This window comes from Hippoglossus hippoglossus, chromosome 17, assembly GCF_009819705.1.
Source record: "Hippoglossus hippoglossus isolate fHipHip1 chromosome 17, fHipHip1.pri, whole genome shotgun sequence".
Taxonomy (NCBI): Eukaryota; Metazoa; Chordata; class Actinopteri; order Pleuronectiformes; family Pleuronectidae; genus Hippoglossus; species Hippoglossus hippoglossus.
The window spans coordinates 5,177,599-5,196,685 of NC_047167.1; the positions used below are offsets into that span (position 1 = coordinate 5,177,599).

At 41.2% G+C, this 19,087-nt stretch overlaps 1 protein-coding gene across 1 annotated transcript; it reads right to left on the reverse strand.

Annotated features, from left to right (window-relative positions):
• Nucleotides 1-5,107: 5,107 nt before the first annotated feature.
• On the reverse strand, nucleotides 5,108-6,298 carry LOC117778729 (gastrotropin-like). Its single transcript, XM_034614487.1, has 4 exons — nucleotides 6,145-6,298; nucleotides 5,856-6,031; nucleotides 5,597-5,686; nucleotides 5,108-5,214 (listed from the first exon to the last, which is right to left on the reverse strand). Exons 1-4 carry the CDS (start codon nucleotides 6,209-6,211, stop codon nucleotides 5,164-5,166), a joined length of 384 nt encoding a protein of 127 aa, XP_034470378.1. The 5' UTR covers nucleotides 6,212-6,298; the 3' UTR covers nucleotides 5,108-5,163.
• Nucleotides 6,299-19,087: the final 12,789 nt, after the last annotated feature.

The following is a 19,087-nucleotide window of genomic DNA, read 5'->3' on the forward strand; positions in this document are numbered from 1 at the left end:
CATACTGCAGGTTCTCGTAGAGTTGAAGCAGCTTTTTAACCACGGCCTATACACACGACATTAATCAGCAGTCATTCGGAAGTCTGACAGAATGCCTTTATAGATTTAAATGGCTAAATGTGAACAGACTCTTAGAGTAGTGAGGGTTGCTAGGGTGCAATGAGTGACATGTCTTTGCTGCGAGTAGAACTGTGCACATATTCTTGGATAAATCTGAGAGTCATTTCTCCAAACCAAAGGTCAACTTTAGGGGGCTTTCACACCCACCGTATGTGGTCTGAACCTTTGGACTCTTCAGTTTAGTCCAAACCAAAATACCAGGTGTGAAAGGTGCCTCGGACCAACGGTACAGACAAACACACCAAAATTCAGTCCGACCAAAATAGCTGGCACAATGGTACGGATCATTTGCAGTGTGGAATTGTTGTGTGCATTGTTTTTTTTGGGGATGAATTGCAGGAAGTTGAAAGAAGAAGAAGTGGAAGCGGCTCACAGGTTTGCTTGTAGTCCCCGCCTCTGACGATATCATGTTAGAAATTAACTGGACATTAATTTTGCTGTTTATAATACCATAATGATAATACAAGAAAATTAACAAAGTGAACGGGTTCCTTTTCATCCATTCAAATGGGAAGACTGCTCAATAAAGTTATCAAATATAATAGCCAAACTGACAACAATCAGACGTCAGACATGGGCCTGTCTATAAATCAATCAATGTCAGGTATAGGTAGACGCAGCCCGCAGAGGTTTCCTACTTTTTTATTGGTCCACTTATTGTGTATGAAGGACTTTTCATCCTTCATACACAATTTGTGCACAAGCAAACAATTCAGAGGGCAAATGTTTATTTTGGGAATAAACATATTAGCCACAGCTCTGACAGTGTTGTGTTTTTAGCTTAGGCTAGTCTTATTGGTCTCTGACTGATTTCTCACATGCTTATACATTTCTCTACACATCTACACTAAAATAGACATGCCATGTAAACCAAGCTTTGAAGAATTCAGAAGAATAACAGTTAGTTGTAGGGGAATGCAAGTTCATATTGGGGCTTGCCTTCAAGTGTGCATGAAGGTGCAAATCGCAAAACAGAAAGAGAACACAACATGGAGATGGTAACAAGCCATTTTCTCCCCACTTCGGGTTGCCTTGATAGAAACCAATCAGAAAGAGGCAGAATGGCCAATCAGAAACAGTAGCCTTGGAAATAGCCAATTAGGCCTTTTTGTCTGTGAGGATAAAGGAAGTGATATTGCAGAGTGATTGCACCAGTGCGGAGCTACACAAACATGCCCAAATGACACCTTGCTTGTTGCCTTCCAACCCTAATTTTCCAGGAGCGTGAGATCTTGATTGCATCGGTGCTGGCAAGAGAGGACGTCTCATTATTACACCAAAACAATCGCCACCTCAGAGGCAAAAAACGGAGGTTCTGTTGTCATTAGGGAGCTATGGAGTCACCAGCTCTCGACTCAAGGCCAGCACTGCACACACACACACACACACACACACACACACACACACACACACACACACAAATGCACCGAGGCTGTAGTCTGGCAATTTTATACAAAAGATTTGTACCTTACTTTGGTCCACTTAATGAAGCTGTAAATTTAGAGACATGAGAGCATTTGCAGTGCTCCTCTGAGAGCTGCTACAATGATCCTGGGAATGAGCTGGTTAATTAACTGATTGTTTGCTTGGCTGGAAGCCACAGAGAGAGAGAGGAGATGTGGAGGGAGACAAGAAGGAGAGGAAAAGAGAGGACACAAGGGGAGAGGGCAGGAGAGAATGGGAGTACTGAAGGGCAAAACGGAAAGCGTAGCACGAAAGAGGAACAGGCGGCAGTGCGAAAGGAAAGTACAAAAGAGAGAAAGGGGTGAAAAGAATAAAAGGGGAGGAAAGCATAGCGGAATAAGAAAACGATGGTGGGAAAGAAGGAAAAGGAGAATAGATGATAAGTGTAGAGAAGAAAAAAAAAGGTATAATGATCCAGATATGACTAAGACAGAGGCCAGAAACTATAAATGGATATGGGATGTATATAGGATACTGTTTTAATCAATTGTTTGTTGTCATACAGCTTCCAGCAACCGGTGGCAGCACTGAGCTTGGTGCTACTGGCAAGTCAGTGAGTGAGGAAGTAATCCTGCACCAGCTTTGCTTTTTACATGGTTTGTATGGTGAGCTGTGAACTTCTGGTGTTTTTCTAAGTAAGAAAACCATATCTGTCCCAGAACATTGATCCTTTCAGTGTTGAGAAAGACTAATCTCTATAAACAGATTCTACATGTGAATATACACAATCTGTAGGCGAGGGACAAGGCCAATCAGTAGTTTGACCAATCATGTGTGGGCAGCCTTTGGTTGTCCACAGGTAAACAGTCTATGTGATGACAAAAAGAGCCAGAACACATTATGAAATGTATCGGATATCAGCTTTTTTAATTTATCAGCAGTTACATGCAGATAGCTAATATTTGAGATTGGCACAAATGTCGTCTGAACCTAAACCCTCTACAAAAAGTGTGACTGTTTGTGTTTTGTGTGGAGAAATGTTTGACTTGTGTGATAAAGGAAACCAGTCGGACTGTAAACTGACTGATAAGAGTATCATGTCTACAGAGACTTCTTGGTCAGAGTAAATAAAGTTTTTCATTGCAGATTTTTAGTTTAGTTTTTTAAATTATTTCCTCACCTGTAAAGACACTGATGCCTGGGCCACACTGGGTGCATGTGCAGTGTGTCGTGGCTCTGTCCCTGATCTGATGCATCTCACATGCATCTGTTTTTCACACAGGGAGCGTGTCTGTGTGTCGACTAAGACTATGATATAAAGCTGTGCATAATCATGTCCTACAATAACAATGAAATCTTGTTAAAACAAATGAATGGCTTTAGTCAACAAAAATGCTAGAGAGCTTTTACTTTGAAACAGGTCCAGGAAGTGTTGCAAATATTTATGTTGTCACAGTCGAAACTGCGGTAAAAGAAAATCATCATAGTGTATTTGTAGAAGAGACTCCGACTCTAGAGGAGCAGCGCGGCTCACCCAGTGCGGCTGCTCTGACCTGATAACACGGGCGCTGAAATTAAACGAAAAAACGTTCTGCAACACACATGTGCCGCTCACACAGCCAGTGTGGCCCGGGGGTGAGGAGATTCCTCACCACTCACTTATATTTTCAATGTTCTTGAATTCTGTATGAACTGCAATGCCTGGCCTTGGTGAGCTGGGCATCGAGGAATGTGATACAGAATGTCTTGTGTCACATGTCCACTTTAGTTTTATTTTGAAACGAACATGTTGTCTGGTTTCAGGTGACTTCACTTCCTGTCCCTCCTGTGGTTCCTGCTCTCCTGAGCACCCTCACCTGCTCTAATGTGTCTTTGTCTCCTTCTCTTCCAGTATTTAGTCTCTAAGTTTCTCTGCAGTTTTGTCAATGTGTCTTGAACCTTTGAGTTCAGTAATCATTACATTCTTAAAGGCCCCGTATTTTACACCTTTCTGGGATTGAATTTGAGGTATTGGTACCCCTAAGATGATATATCAGTGGTTTAAAGTCGAAAAAACTGCTGCAATATGTATTTCCATGTCCTCTCTTCTGCCTCTCTCTGTTTTCGCCTGCCTCTTGAGCCCCTCCTCTGATTGGCTGACTGTACTTTGAGTGATACGCGACCAGGCCTATCACCGGTCTCATTCTGGCGCATTTCACGATCTCTGGCTCTAAACACAGCTGAAAGTCACATTATGTTTGGCTACCGCTATAGAAGACCAGACACATATTTACAGTCGGTTACAACAGGATGTTTCTCAACGATAACTTACACCGTCCTCATGTTTGTTGAAGTTTTAGCAGGACAGTCGGCCAATGTAGGAGTAACGTCCCGAGTTACAGTACGGAGTTTAACAATGGAGTTTCAATACGGAGTAACGTCTAGCGCGGGTGGTGGTGGGGAGCGGGGGTGGTGGGTTCGGAGGTTGGTACGAAATGAGACGTTTCAATAACATATTTCTTAGAATGGACTGAGTGAAAAAGTCCTCGGAGTGACTGTTTTCATACTTTGAGGGTACCTACTGACCCCCTTCAAGTAATTACGGATAGTAAAAGCCCAGAAAATGTATTTTACACAATATGGGCCCTTTAATATATTTTTTGGCCATATTTATTTTACTGTTGGTAGGTCCAGGGTTTTTTGCTATTTATTATGTGTTGTTAGTCCAGATTGGTGGAGCCTGGAGCACTTTTATTTCATGCTTATTTTAGTATTTATAATGTTTTATTGTTTTGTTTTATTACATAGTATCATGTCCTGTCTGTCCTTTCTGCAAAAGAGCTGTCAATTGGATGCCTCTTTCTTAGACTGCATAGGAACCTGAACCTTGATATATTGGATCTGAGTGAAGCTTTTTGGTAGCGTGTGAGACAAGGTAAACCCGGCCCAGCCTCAGCCGCTCAGCGAGCTTTTTAAAGACCTGAAGTCGTCACAATATGAGTTGCGTCTGTATACTCTAACATAATTCCAGGCAGTGATGGCCTGTTTTAGTATTTGAATTCATTTGTTCTCAACATATAAAATGACTTTGTCCAAGAGTGCTTTAAATATCTTGGGTCATTTGGTTTGTTCTTCTAAAAATGCAAGAAATCGATCCAGCCTTTATTTTGTATTTATCCCTTCTTTTAATTTCTGGCAGACTTTGGACCAGATTAAAGTGCATTACTACCTCCTGCCGTCTTTGCAAATGGAAACTATGTATGTGTTTATTTGCATATAGAGTGGGGATCACAAGTGGTCACTCTAAACGCATGTGGAGACTTATTCCAATGCCAGATGGGAACCAACGCACTAAGAACTGTCTACTGTGATAATTCAATACATATTCTAATGCCAGTAATGAAAATGGCCAAAAATATCTAGATTGTCAACTCCTCTTAGGCTGGATCCACTGGCTCCCCTTAATCTGTGGAACTGATCCAATGTCCTTCCTTAATTCTTGCATAAAACATTTAAATTGACATGTGTTACATCTAAAAATCACACAACACACTCACAATCACACAGACACACACACACAAGAAAGTGCAGACGGAAACACGGATTCACATTGCTATCATTGCCTTAGTTTATTTACTGCAGTAGTTCTGAGGTCAGTAGTTAGATCTTCTTGCTGGTTCTCTTCAGGACTACAGAAGCAGCTTTGGAGGTCTGTAGGGAGACGGAAAAGTAAGTAAATTATTAAAGACGGAAATAAGTGATTCCAGTGCCTTGTTATACTTAAGCGTGTGTCATCAAAAGAGAAAGTTTTTCTGTCAGTTTGTGATTTATTTGTCCTAATTTTCCAAATATTTAAAAGTACATTTTCTGAAAAGCTGGATTTGGAACAGAAACAGATGGTTTTGCACATTGGCAAGTTTTAGTAACATTTGGAAAACTACATTTGAGACAGTTTTTCTTGTTAGCTAAAGCTGTTACCCAGCTGCAGAGATATAACATTATGGTCTGTAATGATCTCTGAACGGTGCTGAGCAGAACAACTGTCGTCACACTGAAGGTTCTCTGCAGTGAAAGCATAAGAGCGTGTGTTTACCTCAACAAGCTTGCCTCCAACGATCTCAGTGGTGTGGTGGTAGTTGGGGAAGGTCACGCTCAGCTTGCCTCCGTCCATCTGCACGGTGGCCTGAAAACATAAAGGTTACAATCAGTCAGGGAACCAGGGTAAATTCATCCTCCTGTTGCTTTCTGCTGGGTTTATCATCACTGTCATGGTCTCATGTCTCTTCCCTGCAAAGCTGGAACTCAAGACTGAATACGATAAGAGACAAATCTCTGGATTCTTTCCCTCCTACCTTGAATTTCTTTCCTCCAATGGTCTCCATATCACACTCCTTGCCGATGGTGAACTTGTTGGTGACCGTGGCGTTTGTGGGGTAGATCTGGGTCCAGGTGAAGTCGTTGCCGTTCTGGGTGACATCTGTGATCAGCTTGTAGTCGCGGCCCTTCTCAATGACTGCATCGGGGATACCTAAGGCAGAAAGACAAGAGGAGTGTGAGGTTTAAAATAGCTCTGATTGGTCTAGAGAGTAAAACGCACGTGCTGCGTGAGAAACGTTTTCAGATTCTGGTCTGCGTTCTCACTGAGCAGTTTGCAGAACTCGTCGTATCCCTCCTGGGTCTCGGTTTCCCATCTTCCAGCGAAAGACATCTTGGTGGTATTGGTGGGTGGAGGCGTGTGAGCAGAGATAATGAGGCAAGCTGAGGGAAAAAGCAAGGTACTGGGACTGAGACTGCTCCTTGTTTATATACTGTATGCCGCACGCCACCTCCCTCATCTGCATGTGGTGACACAAGAGGGTAATTACATCTGAAGATGATGACTACATCATCTTATGAGTGCTACGGGAGAGAGAGGGCAATAACCCGCGTAAACGGGTGTTTATGGAGCTCCGAGGCAGTGGGTAAAATGCTGACTGCTCATCACGGCGAGCTGGTAGCTCACCTCTAGGTCGATGAACTCTACTGGAATGGCTTTATGGTCACATCTTCCACTTTTACTGCTGCACAGTCTAAAATTTAATAAAAAGCTTTGTTTGAAAGTTAATCCCTCGATCTGACGTAGTTTGTTATCTTTACATTGTGAATGGTCTCATCTGTAATGAGATAATCATGTACTTACTCAAGGTCTTTATTCTTAGACCTTGAATCTTTATTCATAGATAGATTAGCACTGATACGAGTCATTTCACAAGCTTTTTACAATTTATACAATTGTGAATTTTGCATCATACAACACAAACAATCACTTTATCTAAATGTATTATAACACCATCCTGTGGGCCTGTATGGTTGAGGGAACCTTTGACAAAATCTACAAAACCCTATTGAATGAAACAAACCCATAATAAAGTTGTGTGTGTAAAGGTTGAGGCAAAACCAACGAACATACCAACATAAATTTGACTTATTTAGCTGCAACAGCTTTTATAACTGCTACTATGTGTTTTAATAGTTTTTGGACAAATCTATGGCACAAGCCCTGTAGCTCAGAGAAACAAAATTGATCTCACTTTATTTACACAGATGATACATGTTAATGACCATTTGCTGTTTTTGGTGTTTTCCTTTCGCTGACCACAGCCTGATGCAACCGACACACAGAAAACCTGTGGCCAGGTGGTATCTTTGCATCTGCACCATCCTGTAGGTGTAATGATTGGTTTCTGAGTCTCCAGGCAAAATGTAATGAAGTTGCTATCTATAGGGAGCTGTGCGTACTGTACCTGAAGGCAACATGGAGACATTGAGGTACATACACAATGCACAGTATACAAGAGGGGTGTGTGTGTCTGTCTGTGTGTGTGTGTGGGTGTGTGTTCCAGTCCTAACGTGATAAAACTTTATTTCTGGGGTCCTGGGGGTGAATTGTGGTTAGGTTCAGGTTAGGCATGAACCAGTCCTGGTTATGGTTAGTAATAGGATTTTGGTTAGGCTTTCCACATTAAATGGAAGTCAATGCAAAGTCCTAATTAGGTCACATAATTTGGACATTTGGCTTTTACAAGGCGCTAATGGCAAATGACACGGGCCTGAAGGTATCAGCATAATATTAGTGTTACATTGTAATAATTGTGCATCCAGCTCATTTACATGAACACGACTGAACTCCACTTGTCAGCTGGTAGCTAAGCAGCATGAATGAAAACAGCTGCCAGTCAACTAATACGAGTGGATGGGCTCTCAAATCTGTTATTCAGGCCACAACTTGTGATTGGGTCAATGTACATGCACTACGACTGCATTACATATATGCTATTAGAATGTGATATATTATTTTATATTTAACAAAGCATCGGGATTGAAGTGGATAATGGGGGATAATGTTTTTTATCTATTATTTTATATGTTCATTTTACCTCATATGTAATTCAGTGGTATAAATATACATTGGTGTCATTCTCTGGAAACAAATAATAAAATGAAATGTCATGGTTTCCTTACCAGTGTTAAAATAGTATGTAAGTGAAGCTCAAGTAAATTTGACATAGTAAACTTAAATCTATACAACAAAACACCCAATAAGGAGTAATACATAAGCCTTCAGATAACAAAAATGATTTTGACTGTAGACGTGTGGCAGCAAATTGAATAAGATCAGCCAACAAAAAAAAAAAAAGCACTTTTCAAGTCTTCCTTTATGACAAACACATTCAACTGCCACACAGTTAACAGAATTTCAGTGTAATGCTGAAAATTGTCCATTAAGGTGACTACCCGACTGAAGCACCTCAGGCTTTCAATTCTGCCAAACTGTGAATAGGTGAAAGCTTTTGATGCTGCACTTAACTTCGATCTGGCACAATGCAGCCATTTTCACAGACCACTGATAGTGTTTCTACCCTGTGAAAAGTCACCATGGCCTTGAAGGTCTTTATAGATACATAAAACATTGTATTGGCCAACATCCTATAAAAGACACCATTATCTCTCGCTCTTTACTGTCTGTGCTCACTCTCTCTCACACACTCGCACATGGGGTCAGTGTGCTGAAGTGATGAAATGCAGTTAAAAAAAAAAACTGTTTCATCAGATTTTACATGCTCGGTACCTTTAGATTTTTTTGTGCACAAGCTGTGTGTGTGTGTGTTGTGCTGCACAACATGATATGTCACCGGGTTCAGTCAGTGCTTTGACTGCCTCACTTTGACCTTCTAGAAAAGGGGCAGGGAACTTTCAGCCTCTGGACCTTTATAGAGATATTTCATTTGACCCATGAGACAACTCATATAAGCAATGAAGACATATTTAATTCATTTTATTTTGTACCAATTTTTACCACAATAGAAGACAATAACATAAAATACTACACTGGCAAGTCCTTCAGGGTCGTCCTTACAGCTGCAACTAACCTGGATAAGTTAGTTGCAGCTGTCTAATCTAAGAAGATGAACAATTTTATGAAGGATCCATTTTTGCCGCTGTGGAGCTGTGAACCAAAAATTTAAAAAATGTTCCACAGGGTCAGTTTGTCTTAAAGAAGCATCTCAGAGCAGGTTGATGATATAACAAAAGATGTTGAAAGAACACTGACGGACACTGAACGGAATTTTAAAAAATGGAACAACAGACAACTGTCAACTGTTTGTTGGTTTGATATGAGAAAGCCAATACTCTGTTTGTAAGGTTACGATTTGTCAGAGGAAATTGCTTCAGGTAAAACCATCATCATCATCATCATCCTCATCATCTCTACCACCTGACATAGCCTTGCTAAAGAGAAGCAGTTGTGGCCGCTGCATTAGCGAGTTCCGTAAATTAACTTTACTTGTACAGCTACTTTCACAGACACAAAACCACAAACTGCTTTACATCAGTACAAAATACACTTTAAATGTAAAATATATTAAATATAAGAAGGTTCAATTATTATAGTAAATGCCACAATATACTCTACCAAATGTAATATATACGAGCAATAGTTTAGTCTGGCCTGTAAAGAATGTTATAAAAAGTTAAATGGCCCTAAAAATGAGAAAGGTTGCTCACTCCTGCCGGAGAATAGACTTAACGATGCAGCGTTTTCTTCTATACAATGTTAAAATGACTGTGTGACTCTTAATGCATCTTTCTTTATGTGGTATCATCAGGGATCTGTCTTATTTTAAGGTGCTGCACTTTGTCTACTGTTTCACTATCTCTGTCAATACTGCATTGTGTTTCAAATGCATCAATGTGCTCAAAGAAGAGGAAACGGCTTCAATTCCCTTTTCCCTCCATTTGAAGCCCTGCCTCAATGTGTGTGGAGTCTTGATAGACATGTGTGAAGTAGGAAGTGGAAAGTAAAGGATAAATGTATTCAAGTAATGTACTTAAGTACAATGTTGAGGTACTTTGGAGGTACAGAATGATGTCCATTTTCTTCTGCTTTCTACATCTTCTAGAGACAAATATTCTACTTTCACTCAACAACATATATATTATTATAACTGCATAATACAATCAACTAATGAATAGCAGCAGTGTAGTAGTAGTGGTAGTAGTGTATAACGTAGGTAGAGTAGATCTACGTGATCTGACCTACATGAATGTATCAATAATATTATAAACGTAATTCTGAATTGGGTCATTGTGCATAATCTCCCTATTGGTGCTTCAAGTGTGTATTTTGATGCTAACACAGCATTCATTCATTCATTGTATTTCAACCAGATCATAATAAAAAGGAATGCTTCAATTTTTGCAATGTATGACTCTTCCCTGCATTAGCATCAGTATCTGCAATAGTGTACTGACTGACAGTGTGAGGACATCTTGGTATGGTATCATCCACTCCTATCATATAACAGGTGTGAAGATAACACACAGGTAACAAAAACACATTGTTCGGTTTCTTTTTAATACACATTATCAGTAATCGAAATTATATTAGTTCACATTGTATTGGGCAGTGTTTAACGACACAGGATTATCCATTAACACAAGCTGATACACTTTATCCAATCCAGTCCTACAACACTGACCTGTAAACTGTGTTGGATACTACACACACTTCCCTGGTAATAAAACCTCTCTTGGTTCAGCGCTCAGCTTTGTGCAACTTGCTTCTGTGTGGTTTCAGATCTAATTTAATCTCCTGTTTGTGTCTCCAAACATCTCCTGCAATGGCTGCTTCACATTCACAGCCATCCATGGGCCTCACGGGTGAAGCTTCCATTATAAAGGTTTCAGGAAATCCAACGTGTTTCTCACAGAGTTAGGGAAACTTCCTGAGAGGGGCGAGTTTACCTTAAACTGTAGTAAGTGTTTGTATATTGATCCTCCTAAGATCTGTTTATACAACGTGTAATAAATGAGTAATAAATGATATCTGTTATAGACTGTACATGGAAGGCGGTACTTTCTTTATATAGTGATCACCACCTGGAGGACAATGCATTTTTATTTTCTGCATGCAGCTTATTTCCTGTATGTGATGTATGATATGATGTGAATTTATGTATAAACATGGATTCCACATGTATAGATATAAACCTCAGTGGTGTGTTGACAGTCGTGCCAGTGTTCATGGAGTGGTGTAGCATTTTGGTCCTGGCGGAAAAATAATGAGGCAACTAAGCAGAAAGTTTATCATAATTACATCCAGCGAGAGACTGATATTGCTGCATTTGTTTCTTCATTTACATTTTAGCATGCTCCATAGCGTAAAAAAACCAGCAATGATTAACTCATGTCAGGGACTTAGAGTATATCTACTGCCATTAACAAAGTGTTTTGCGTAATGTACTGAATGTGAATTACAATTTCATCTAAATTCATTTGTATCTGCTCATCTCAAAGTCCTTCCAAACTGAAACCCTCTCGGCAGTTAAACGTGAGCAAAGTACAATTTTTACAGTTTCTTGTTGAGTTGTTACCTTGTGGTTACACCTTAATAGTTAACTGCACTTTCATCATTTGGTGAAACATTTCCTTTTTTCTCTGATCGCTTAAAGTGTGAATCAGCGTCGATAATAAGTAACTAACTTTATTGACAATGACCTCATGTCAATGAACACTTTTGCCTCTGCTCTTGTTTTATGATCCTCAGATGTACGCCACTGTGGTCTCAGACTTTTGGAGAGCGAAGCGAAGACAACTCAGCAGAACCGATGATGAATACGAGAGAAAACAAGCATGTGAACAGATGAACAAGAAGGAGAAGACGAACGAGTGGAAGAGGGGGAGGGAGAGAAGATTCTAAAGAAAGATACATATAGATAGATTCCTTTTATCTGCAGCTATAAAGGGGGGATTTGTGATGGAGGAATTAAAGGAGGGGAGGCCTTGATATGCAAATGAAGCTGCTGCTAATCAAAGCAATAAGATTAGCCTTCCAAATTGAGATGAAGAAAGGCTCCATTATCTGGGCCGAGTGTCATGTTTAATAACGCGGAACGGCATCGTAATTCACTAGTGATGCAACTGTAGCTTATGTGGGTGTGTGTGTGTGTGTGTTTATGTGCACGAGAAAAGTGTGTGTCTGCCTTTTTTGTGTGTGAACGAGAGAGAGTGAAAGATAGTATATACAGAGGGAATTTAATTGCGAAAGACAAATTTTGACCTTGTGTGTGTGTTTGTGTGTGTGCACGGGGGTCACCCAGCATGAGTGAGTGTGTGTGTGCAAAGGAGAGAGGGAGAAAGACAGGGCGCAAAAAGCTGGCTCCCATGAGAAAAGCGGGCATGCACGGGTGTGTGTGTGTGTTTGCTTTGATTCAAAAGTTTTGTGCTGTGTGTTTGGCAAACACAGCGTTAGACAAACACTAGTGTATCCTCTCACATTCTCAGACATTACTGCCTCACCTGGTTTGATTAGAAGCATCGTGGTTGGTTATGTCAGATTGAAATAGATGTGGACAGGTGTAAGTGACTCAACCGAGGGTGACACCGAGGGGACTGCAACATACATGTGAGCTTTAACAAGGACACACACGTGACTCTGTACCAATCCCACCAGCTCTTTCTGCTGCCTCTGTAAAATCTTCTTTGCAAGATAGACCTTAAAGGCAGATTTGTAATTTAATCATACTCTGTAACTCTGCAGATATTTTCAGTTTCTGAAAATGAGGTCACCAAGATCAACTAAACTAACTAACGTGCTTTCTTCAAGCTCATTTTTAACTTTGTCTTAGATAAAGTAGATAGAATACAGCAATAGCAGTAGTAAAATGCACAGACTGGTGTACACCTCCCTAAAAAGTATGTGTAAATATTTTTTTTTTAAGCTTTTCAGACATGTACTCCGGGTCCAGACTTTCTCCGGAGTTTGCCTTTCACACATGCACAGCACAGCAGGAGATTCTGTTCACAACAACACAGAAATCTGCAGTGTTCAGGTGAGGGCTGGAGCAGCAGCAGGACGTAAAGTATTTACAGCACATTATCACCCAAGTGCTAACACGACTCAATGGTAATAGAAACCAGCTCTTCTAACATCGTCTCCCTTTTTTGTACTGCAGAAATTTACGGTAACACTACGGTAACACTTTAAAATAAGATGCTCTTATTCTCCATCAACTAGTCTTTTATTACCATGCATTTTATGAATATTAAAGTGTGTTCCTATATAAGGTATTAGTGTATTACCATAAGATTGGTCACTCTCCCTCAATAACACTAAGAAGAATATTTCTTAGTGTTAAACTACTAGTGAATTAGTTACGTGAGAGTTATTTGGACAAATATTAACACTGTTTTATTACATTATAATGGAGCATATTGTGTCATTGAGGGAGAATGGGCAAACTGGCATTTACTTGTAATAGATCTATCAAATATAATATTTCCTTCTGAAACGTAGTGGTGTAGTACACTTAATTTGAGTTTTGAATAGCAGCTTTGGATCGGTGCTGCCGCCTTACAAAGCTGTTTTGATAGGACTTTTCAGACTAATGAAAAGAGATGGTTAGCTGCATCATTCACCGCCAGCAGGTTCCATTTGAACACTTTAAATTCAAACAGCACAGATGGAGCCTGTAAGAAAGCGGAATATCACGTCATCTTTGACATAGAGTGCTTAAGATTTCAGAGTTTCGGTGGCGTGAAAGGAAGAACAAGCAAAATGGTTGATGGCAAAATATTAGATATTTAACTGCTAATAGTGCCGCCGTGAGGCCACGAATTGTTCATGGTAATTATACCAGTCTATTACATCCAATTTGACCATGACTGTTCATGGTTGGAAATGCTGCACCTAGCACCTTTCATTCTGCAAAGCCTGTCAGGGACTCGGGCAACGAGCCAATCTAACCATTAAACAGAGAGACAGAAATAGGCCACGGTAGCCGCCAACAGTAAACATTCTGCTGTTGTTATCTTTACTGTTTCTCAATCCATCCTGACAGCCTCGCCATCCTTTGGGGAAGGAAACGGCAGTCACTGCTGATTATAGAGCCCCCGCCGCCCCCACCACCGCCCCTCATCCAGGGAGCCAAATTATGCCCGCATTAATATTTCATATTACACGGGACTTGCAGAGAAACCACATGTGTACTCAGCCCTTTGTCTTTGTGTCAAATGAAATGTGCTCGGCAATCATCAGAGGGCGAGCCGAGGTGGTGCGAGGAGGGGCGACTGCCGGAGGGGAGGGGTAGAGAGGAAGGGGTGTGGAGGAGATGTGAGGAAGGGATGGCGGGAGGGAGACAAGGGAGGACGAGAAGTGCAGGGAGTTGAGGGTAAAGAAAGGAACGAGCGGGTGGGACAAATACAGGGACTCGGAGGAGAGAGTGTAATGTATGGGTGAGAGGGGAGATGAGGCAAGAAGAGGAGAGGAGCATGGAGATATGAAAGCTGAGTGTAGTAGAGAGATAAAAGATCGTCGGAATCGATGAAAGGCAAGGTGAGCAAAGAACAAAGTAAAGGAAAAGACAAGAAGGGAGAGAAATACCTCTGTTCTTTAAATAATGAAGGTGAAGGTGTGAGCTGGGCTGAGCAAAGGACAGAGAGCTTTGTTTGAAGGCAGAGAAAACCAGGGAAAGGAAGTTGATTTCAGACATGCACTGAACTCCGGATAATCTCCTGAAATTATCCAGAGGGGCTGTATGTAAATAGGAAACTGTCCGAGTCAGTTACTCTGGACATTTTCTGGAACTTTTCTTGCCAGCTTCCTGGTAAAATGTCCGAGTGAGACCATGCGAGAATACAGCAGGAAATTGTCGATTCGCAGTGAGTGAGTGGGTGTTTTGGACGTTTCTACCATGTGACGGATGCAAAACTGAAAAAATCAGAAAGAATACAAATATCTCAGGATGAACAAGAGTAGCTACACACGTAAGATGCCGAAGAAGACGTCGACTTGGAAAGATGACGAGATTCAAGAGCTTTTGGTGATAAAACAAAAGGCTGTAGCAACAAAAATGGCTGTAGGTGTGAATGTGAGTGTGAATGGTCTCTATGTCGGCCCTGTGATGGACTGGCCACCTGTCCAGGATGTACCCCTCCTCTCGCCCAGTGTCAGCTGGGATTTGCTCCAGCGCCCCCATAGCTAAGTCATAGTTATAGTACAAATTACAATTCTCTTCATTCACTGGGCCTCTATATGCCTCACCTGAGTGACAAGCAAACATTACAGTTGGACGAAGTTAAAAATTAGAGTCAGCAAAAAGTCTATAAACTGTCTATAACCTCTTAGTTATGCCATAACAGGGCAGTAGTCATAAGAACATTGGGGGGGACATGTTTAAATATAGTCAAAATATATATATATATATATATTTATATATAGTCAAAATTGTCCCCCCCAATAAACTGAATTGTAAACTGGCTGATGAATAATAATAATAAAACTGTTATGCATTGACGACAAGCAAAAAAGCACAGCTGTACGAAATAGTCATGAAACTTTGAACGATTAAGGAATTACGCTGTAGTGCAGCTCATATACTGTCTCTGGCATCACTTTTCCAACAACACGAACCAGGTTCCAGTTCCGGGCTGGTGCTAGTGCTGGTTCGTAGTTGCTTTTCCACAGGCCAGTGCCGTTCAAAGAGCCACGTCATGATGTCACTGTATACGTCTGTATACAGTTATGCTCTCCCAGCTAATGCTAGCGCTAACTTTAAGCACAACAACAAAAACAGCGGCGGATACATCGTATTTTAATGAGTTTTGCTTGTGACTTTGCTTTTCTGTTTTCGAGCATACACACACATCCAAACACAACTGGCCCAGCATATTTTTGCTGCTCGTTGCGATCGCTACGGACGGCAATCAGAAATGTTGGCGCTATTTGTTTCCATGAATGCTAATCGCTAGTGTCATAAGACGCCATTCTAATACTTCCGGTTTGAGGATGGTGTGCATAATATTATATAAAATACACATAAACATGTTTATATTACCAACCACACATTAGATTTACAATACAGTATTAAATATTGTTTTAAATAACATAATAATAATAAATAATAATAAAAATTCATCTTGTGTGTTAATTAGTTGTGATATTTTGCCCCCCCGCCCCAATGTTCACTTCATGACTATGAATTATTGTGAGGATAAAGACGGACAGGTTTATATTTGTCTGTTTTAGCGTAGGCCCCCAATATTTCCGATGGCGTAGTTTGTTTTTTCAAACACACTAAATCTGTGAGATATGGCAGCAAAATATGTAAGAAGAGCATTCAAACATTTAAATATATTTGGTAATTTAATGTGCTTTTTACCTGAAAGTAATAATACTAAGTGTAAAATAAACATTTACAATGTATTATGCAATTTTAGTTCCAATCCTGCGACAATTAGGTTTTACTGGCTCGGAGATGATCTCACTATAAAGTCCACCACATACAAGTCCCTACATCTGACACAGCCACAGCCTGTTGCCCTCTGGCCTTAGAGATCGTGACAAAAGTCATATTTTCCCTCATAGAATGAACAAAGCATTTTGAATTTTGAATAAGAAACGACAGCAGGGATCACTTTGGGCCAACAGATTTACAGAATCAGGTTCATGTTAAATCTGAATTAAATCAAGCAATACCCCGCGGGCCCGAGCTCCTGTGAAATAAATATCCAAGACCCACGGTGAACAATAAAAGCCATAAATCAAGCTATCTGCCTGTCAAGATAAATGGCACATCCCCCATATTACTTTGATAACACAGATACAGGTGGCGCTGGGCTCATCCCATTGTCCATTAATAGAGACGGCCTCACCGACAGATGGGGTTTTTCTTGTTGACAACAAAGACACAGAGAGACACGCACAACCACGCCACGTCAAGTGATGACAAAGTGAGAGGTAGATGCTTTTTAACAGACGATAGATGCTTTTTAACAGACGTAAATGTAGAGAGGGGGGGGGACCCTCTGTTTTTCTCTTGTCTGCATTGGAGATTCATGCCTGTTAATTACACACACACACACACTTGACAGGAAGCTACGAGCCGGTTGGTTGGCTGATTAACACGAGCCTGTCTGCGGGTGAGTGTGCTCCCATCATGCTGAGATTGCCGCAGCCTCTTGTTAACCCTCATTGTATGAAACAACCCAGTGGCTCACCTTCAAGCACACTTACCAGCCTCTTATTCCCAAACCTCTCTCACTGTCAACAGTTATATTGGTGTGTGTGCAGATGTGTGTGTGAGTGTGTATGCCGGTCCCTTCCCTCTCACTAGATAGGAAGTTAGCGGCAGCAGCTTCGAGAGGGCTTCAATTTCCTCTCCCTCTAACCTGATTATTAATTACAGTCTGCCTCTAGCTGTCCGCAGCCCAAACATTGTACAACACCGTTACCAAGGAGACCGACACAAAGTCATTCACAAACCTGATTCTGGATTTGGGCACGCTCTCGGCACAGTGGTTGCTCGGTTTTTCAGTCCGTGTTTGTGTCAACTGCGATGTTTGAATTTGCCCGTGCACCGATCAAAAGTTATTCAGTCAAGTCGCACGTGTGTGAAAAGTATTAAGGGGTTAAGCGACACCTGTAACTGACTTGGCATCGTCTCAAAGCGCTGAAACTCGCTAAACACTCAGATGAAACCAATCGCCTGGTTGCTAAACTGTAAGCTGATCAAGGTGACGGCGTGCCAGGAAGTCAGTCATGCCTGAGCTGCACGGCACTCAGCGGTAATCAACCTGGAGCTGTGCCTGCGGCGAGGCTGAGGGACAGCAGTCTTTAAATGGGCTTCTGGCAATCAAGCTGTGTGTGTGTGTGTGTGTGTGTGTGTGTGTGTGTGTGCTTGTAACCCACTTGTGATATGAGATGCAGAGCAGAAGTACTTGCCAGCCACAAAATATGGCTCATAATGCTCAACAAGTGTGTCCTGTGTTATTTTAGTGCTGTTCGTATGGCATTATGAGATACACACACACACACACACACACACACACACACACACACATGCACACACACAAAATCACTCTCTTGTACTTCTAGCTTTGTGAGGACACTCAACGCCACTCTGCCCTATAGCTCCTTACTCTCCCCTTAAACCATTTCAACTAAATGTCTTTGAAAAAGTGAGGATCGGTCAAAATGTCCTCACTTTACCAAAATGGTCTAAACCAACACACACACACACAAAGACATTACACAGGCTTCAGAAGAGTTTTTCTTTCACTAATAAAGACAGTGAAAAAGATTTGTAGCGATACTTAAATCAAACATTTTATAGAAAGTTGCCCTGTAGAGGTTTTTACCTTTAACCAAAGTCCGCTGCTTAAATCCTTGTGGCCAAAAAGTGTGTTGATCCACCTTCCTTACTCACTATTAGCAAAGTCAATAAAAAAAAATGTCACATTCTTTTCCTCCATATTCTTTTCCTCCCTAACTGTTGTGCAGAGTTCAGTGGATTTCTGCTCTACACTCTACATTCCCACCCTTGAGAATAGGCCATGTCCAGATTGACCATAGCAATGCACATAGAATACATTGAATGCCAGCATAATCATTTTATAAGTATAATATATAAGAATATTAGTCAAACTGCTAAATATTACCATTGGTTTACAAGTCCTCTAAGCCACTCAGACTGAGCCACTTCTGCTTTAAATCCTCGGATGTTTAAGGGGCGATTGTGTGAAATTCATCAAGTTGCCACTTTGTGCTGATTGGTATTAAAATGACTCGCCTGAGTAGCTGCCTTTGGAACTTACTTCAAAGTGCCTTTTCATGTGCTGTTCTGTTATTTTGTCTGCCCCCCCCCCCCTGTTGAGTTTGGAACAGAGGATATTCAAAACCAATATGCTGCCGGAGATAAAAGAAGAGGAATAGATAGTGAACAGAATGGGAATATGTGATGGTGGCAGAGGGAATATCATGCACGGGCTAAGAGATATGGATAATTCAGTCACTCCTCTAATGGTGCTTTCATTTCTGTCCACAAGGGGGAGCGGAAGGGGACACAGGCGACTATATCTCTACACCATGACAGATGGAGCAGCGGGGGTTATGGGCTGGGGTCTCCCCATTGGTAAGAGGAATTAAACTGGGTAGGGAGACCCTGGTGTATAAAAAAGAGGGGAGGAATACATGGAGAGCAGGCGACATGGGCCGAGCAGAGAAGAAGAACACAGTACATGGGAGTAATGCACCTTGACGTTGGTT

What these genes read in the sequence shown, in the direction of transcription:
- LOC117778729 (XM_034614487.1), bottom strand. Translation starts at nt 6,211, where the DNA reads ATGTCTTTCGCTGGAAGATGGGAAACCGAGACCCAGGAGGGATACGAC. An exon ending in TTGGAGGAAAGAAATTCAAG is followed by an intron (nt 5,687 to 5,855) that starts GTAGGAGGGAAA and finishes TTATGTTTTCAG; the next exon opens with GCCACCGTGCAGATGGACGG. An exon ending in TTGGAGGCAAGCTTGTTGAG is followed by an intron (nt 5,215 to 5,596) that starts GTAAACACACGC and finishes GTCTCCCTACAG; the next exon opens with ACCTCCAAAGCTGCTTCTGT.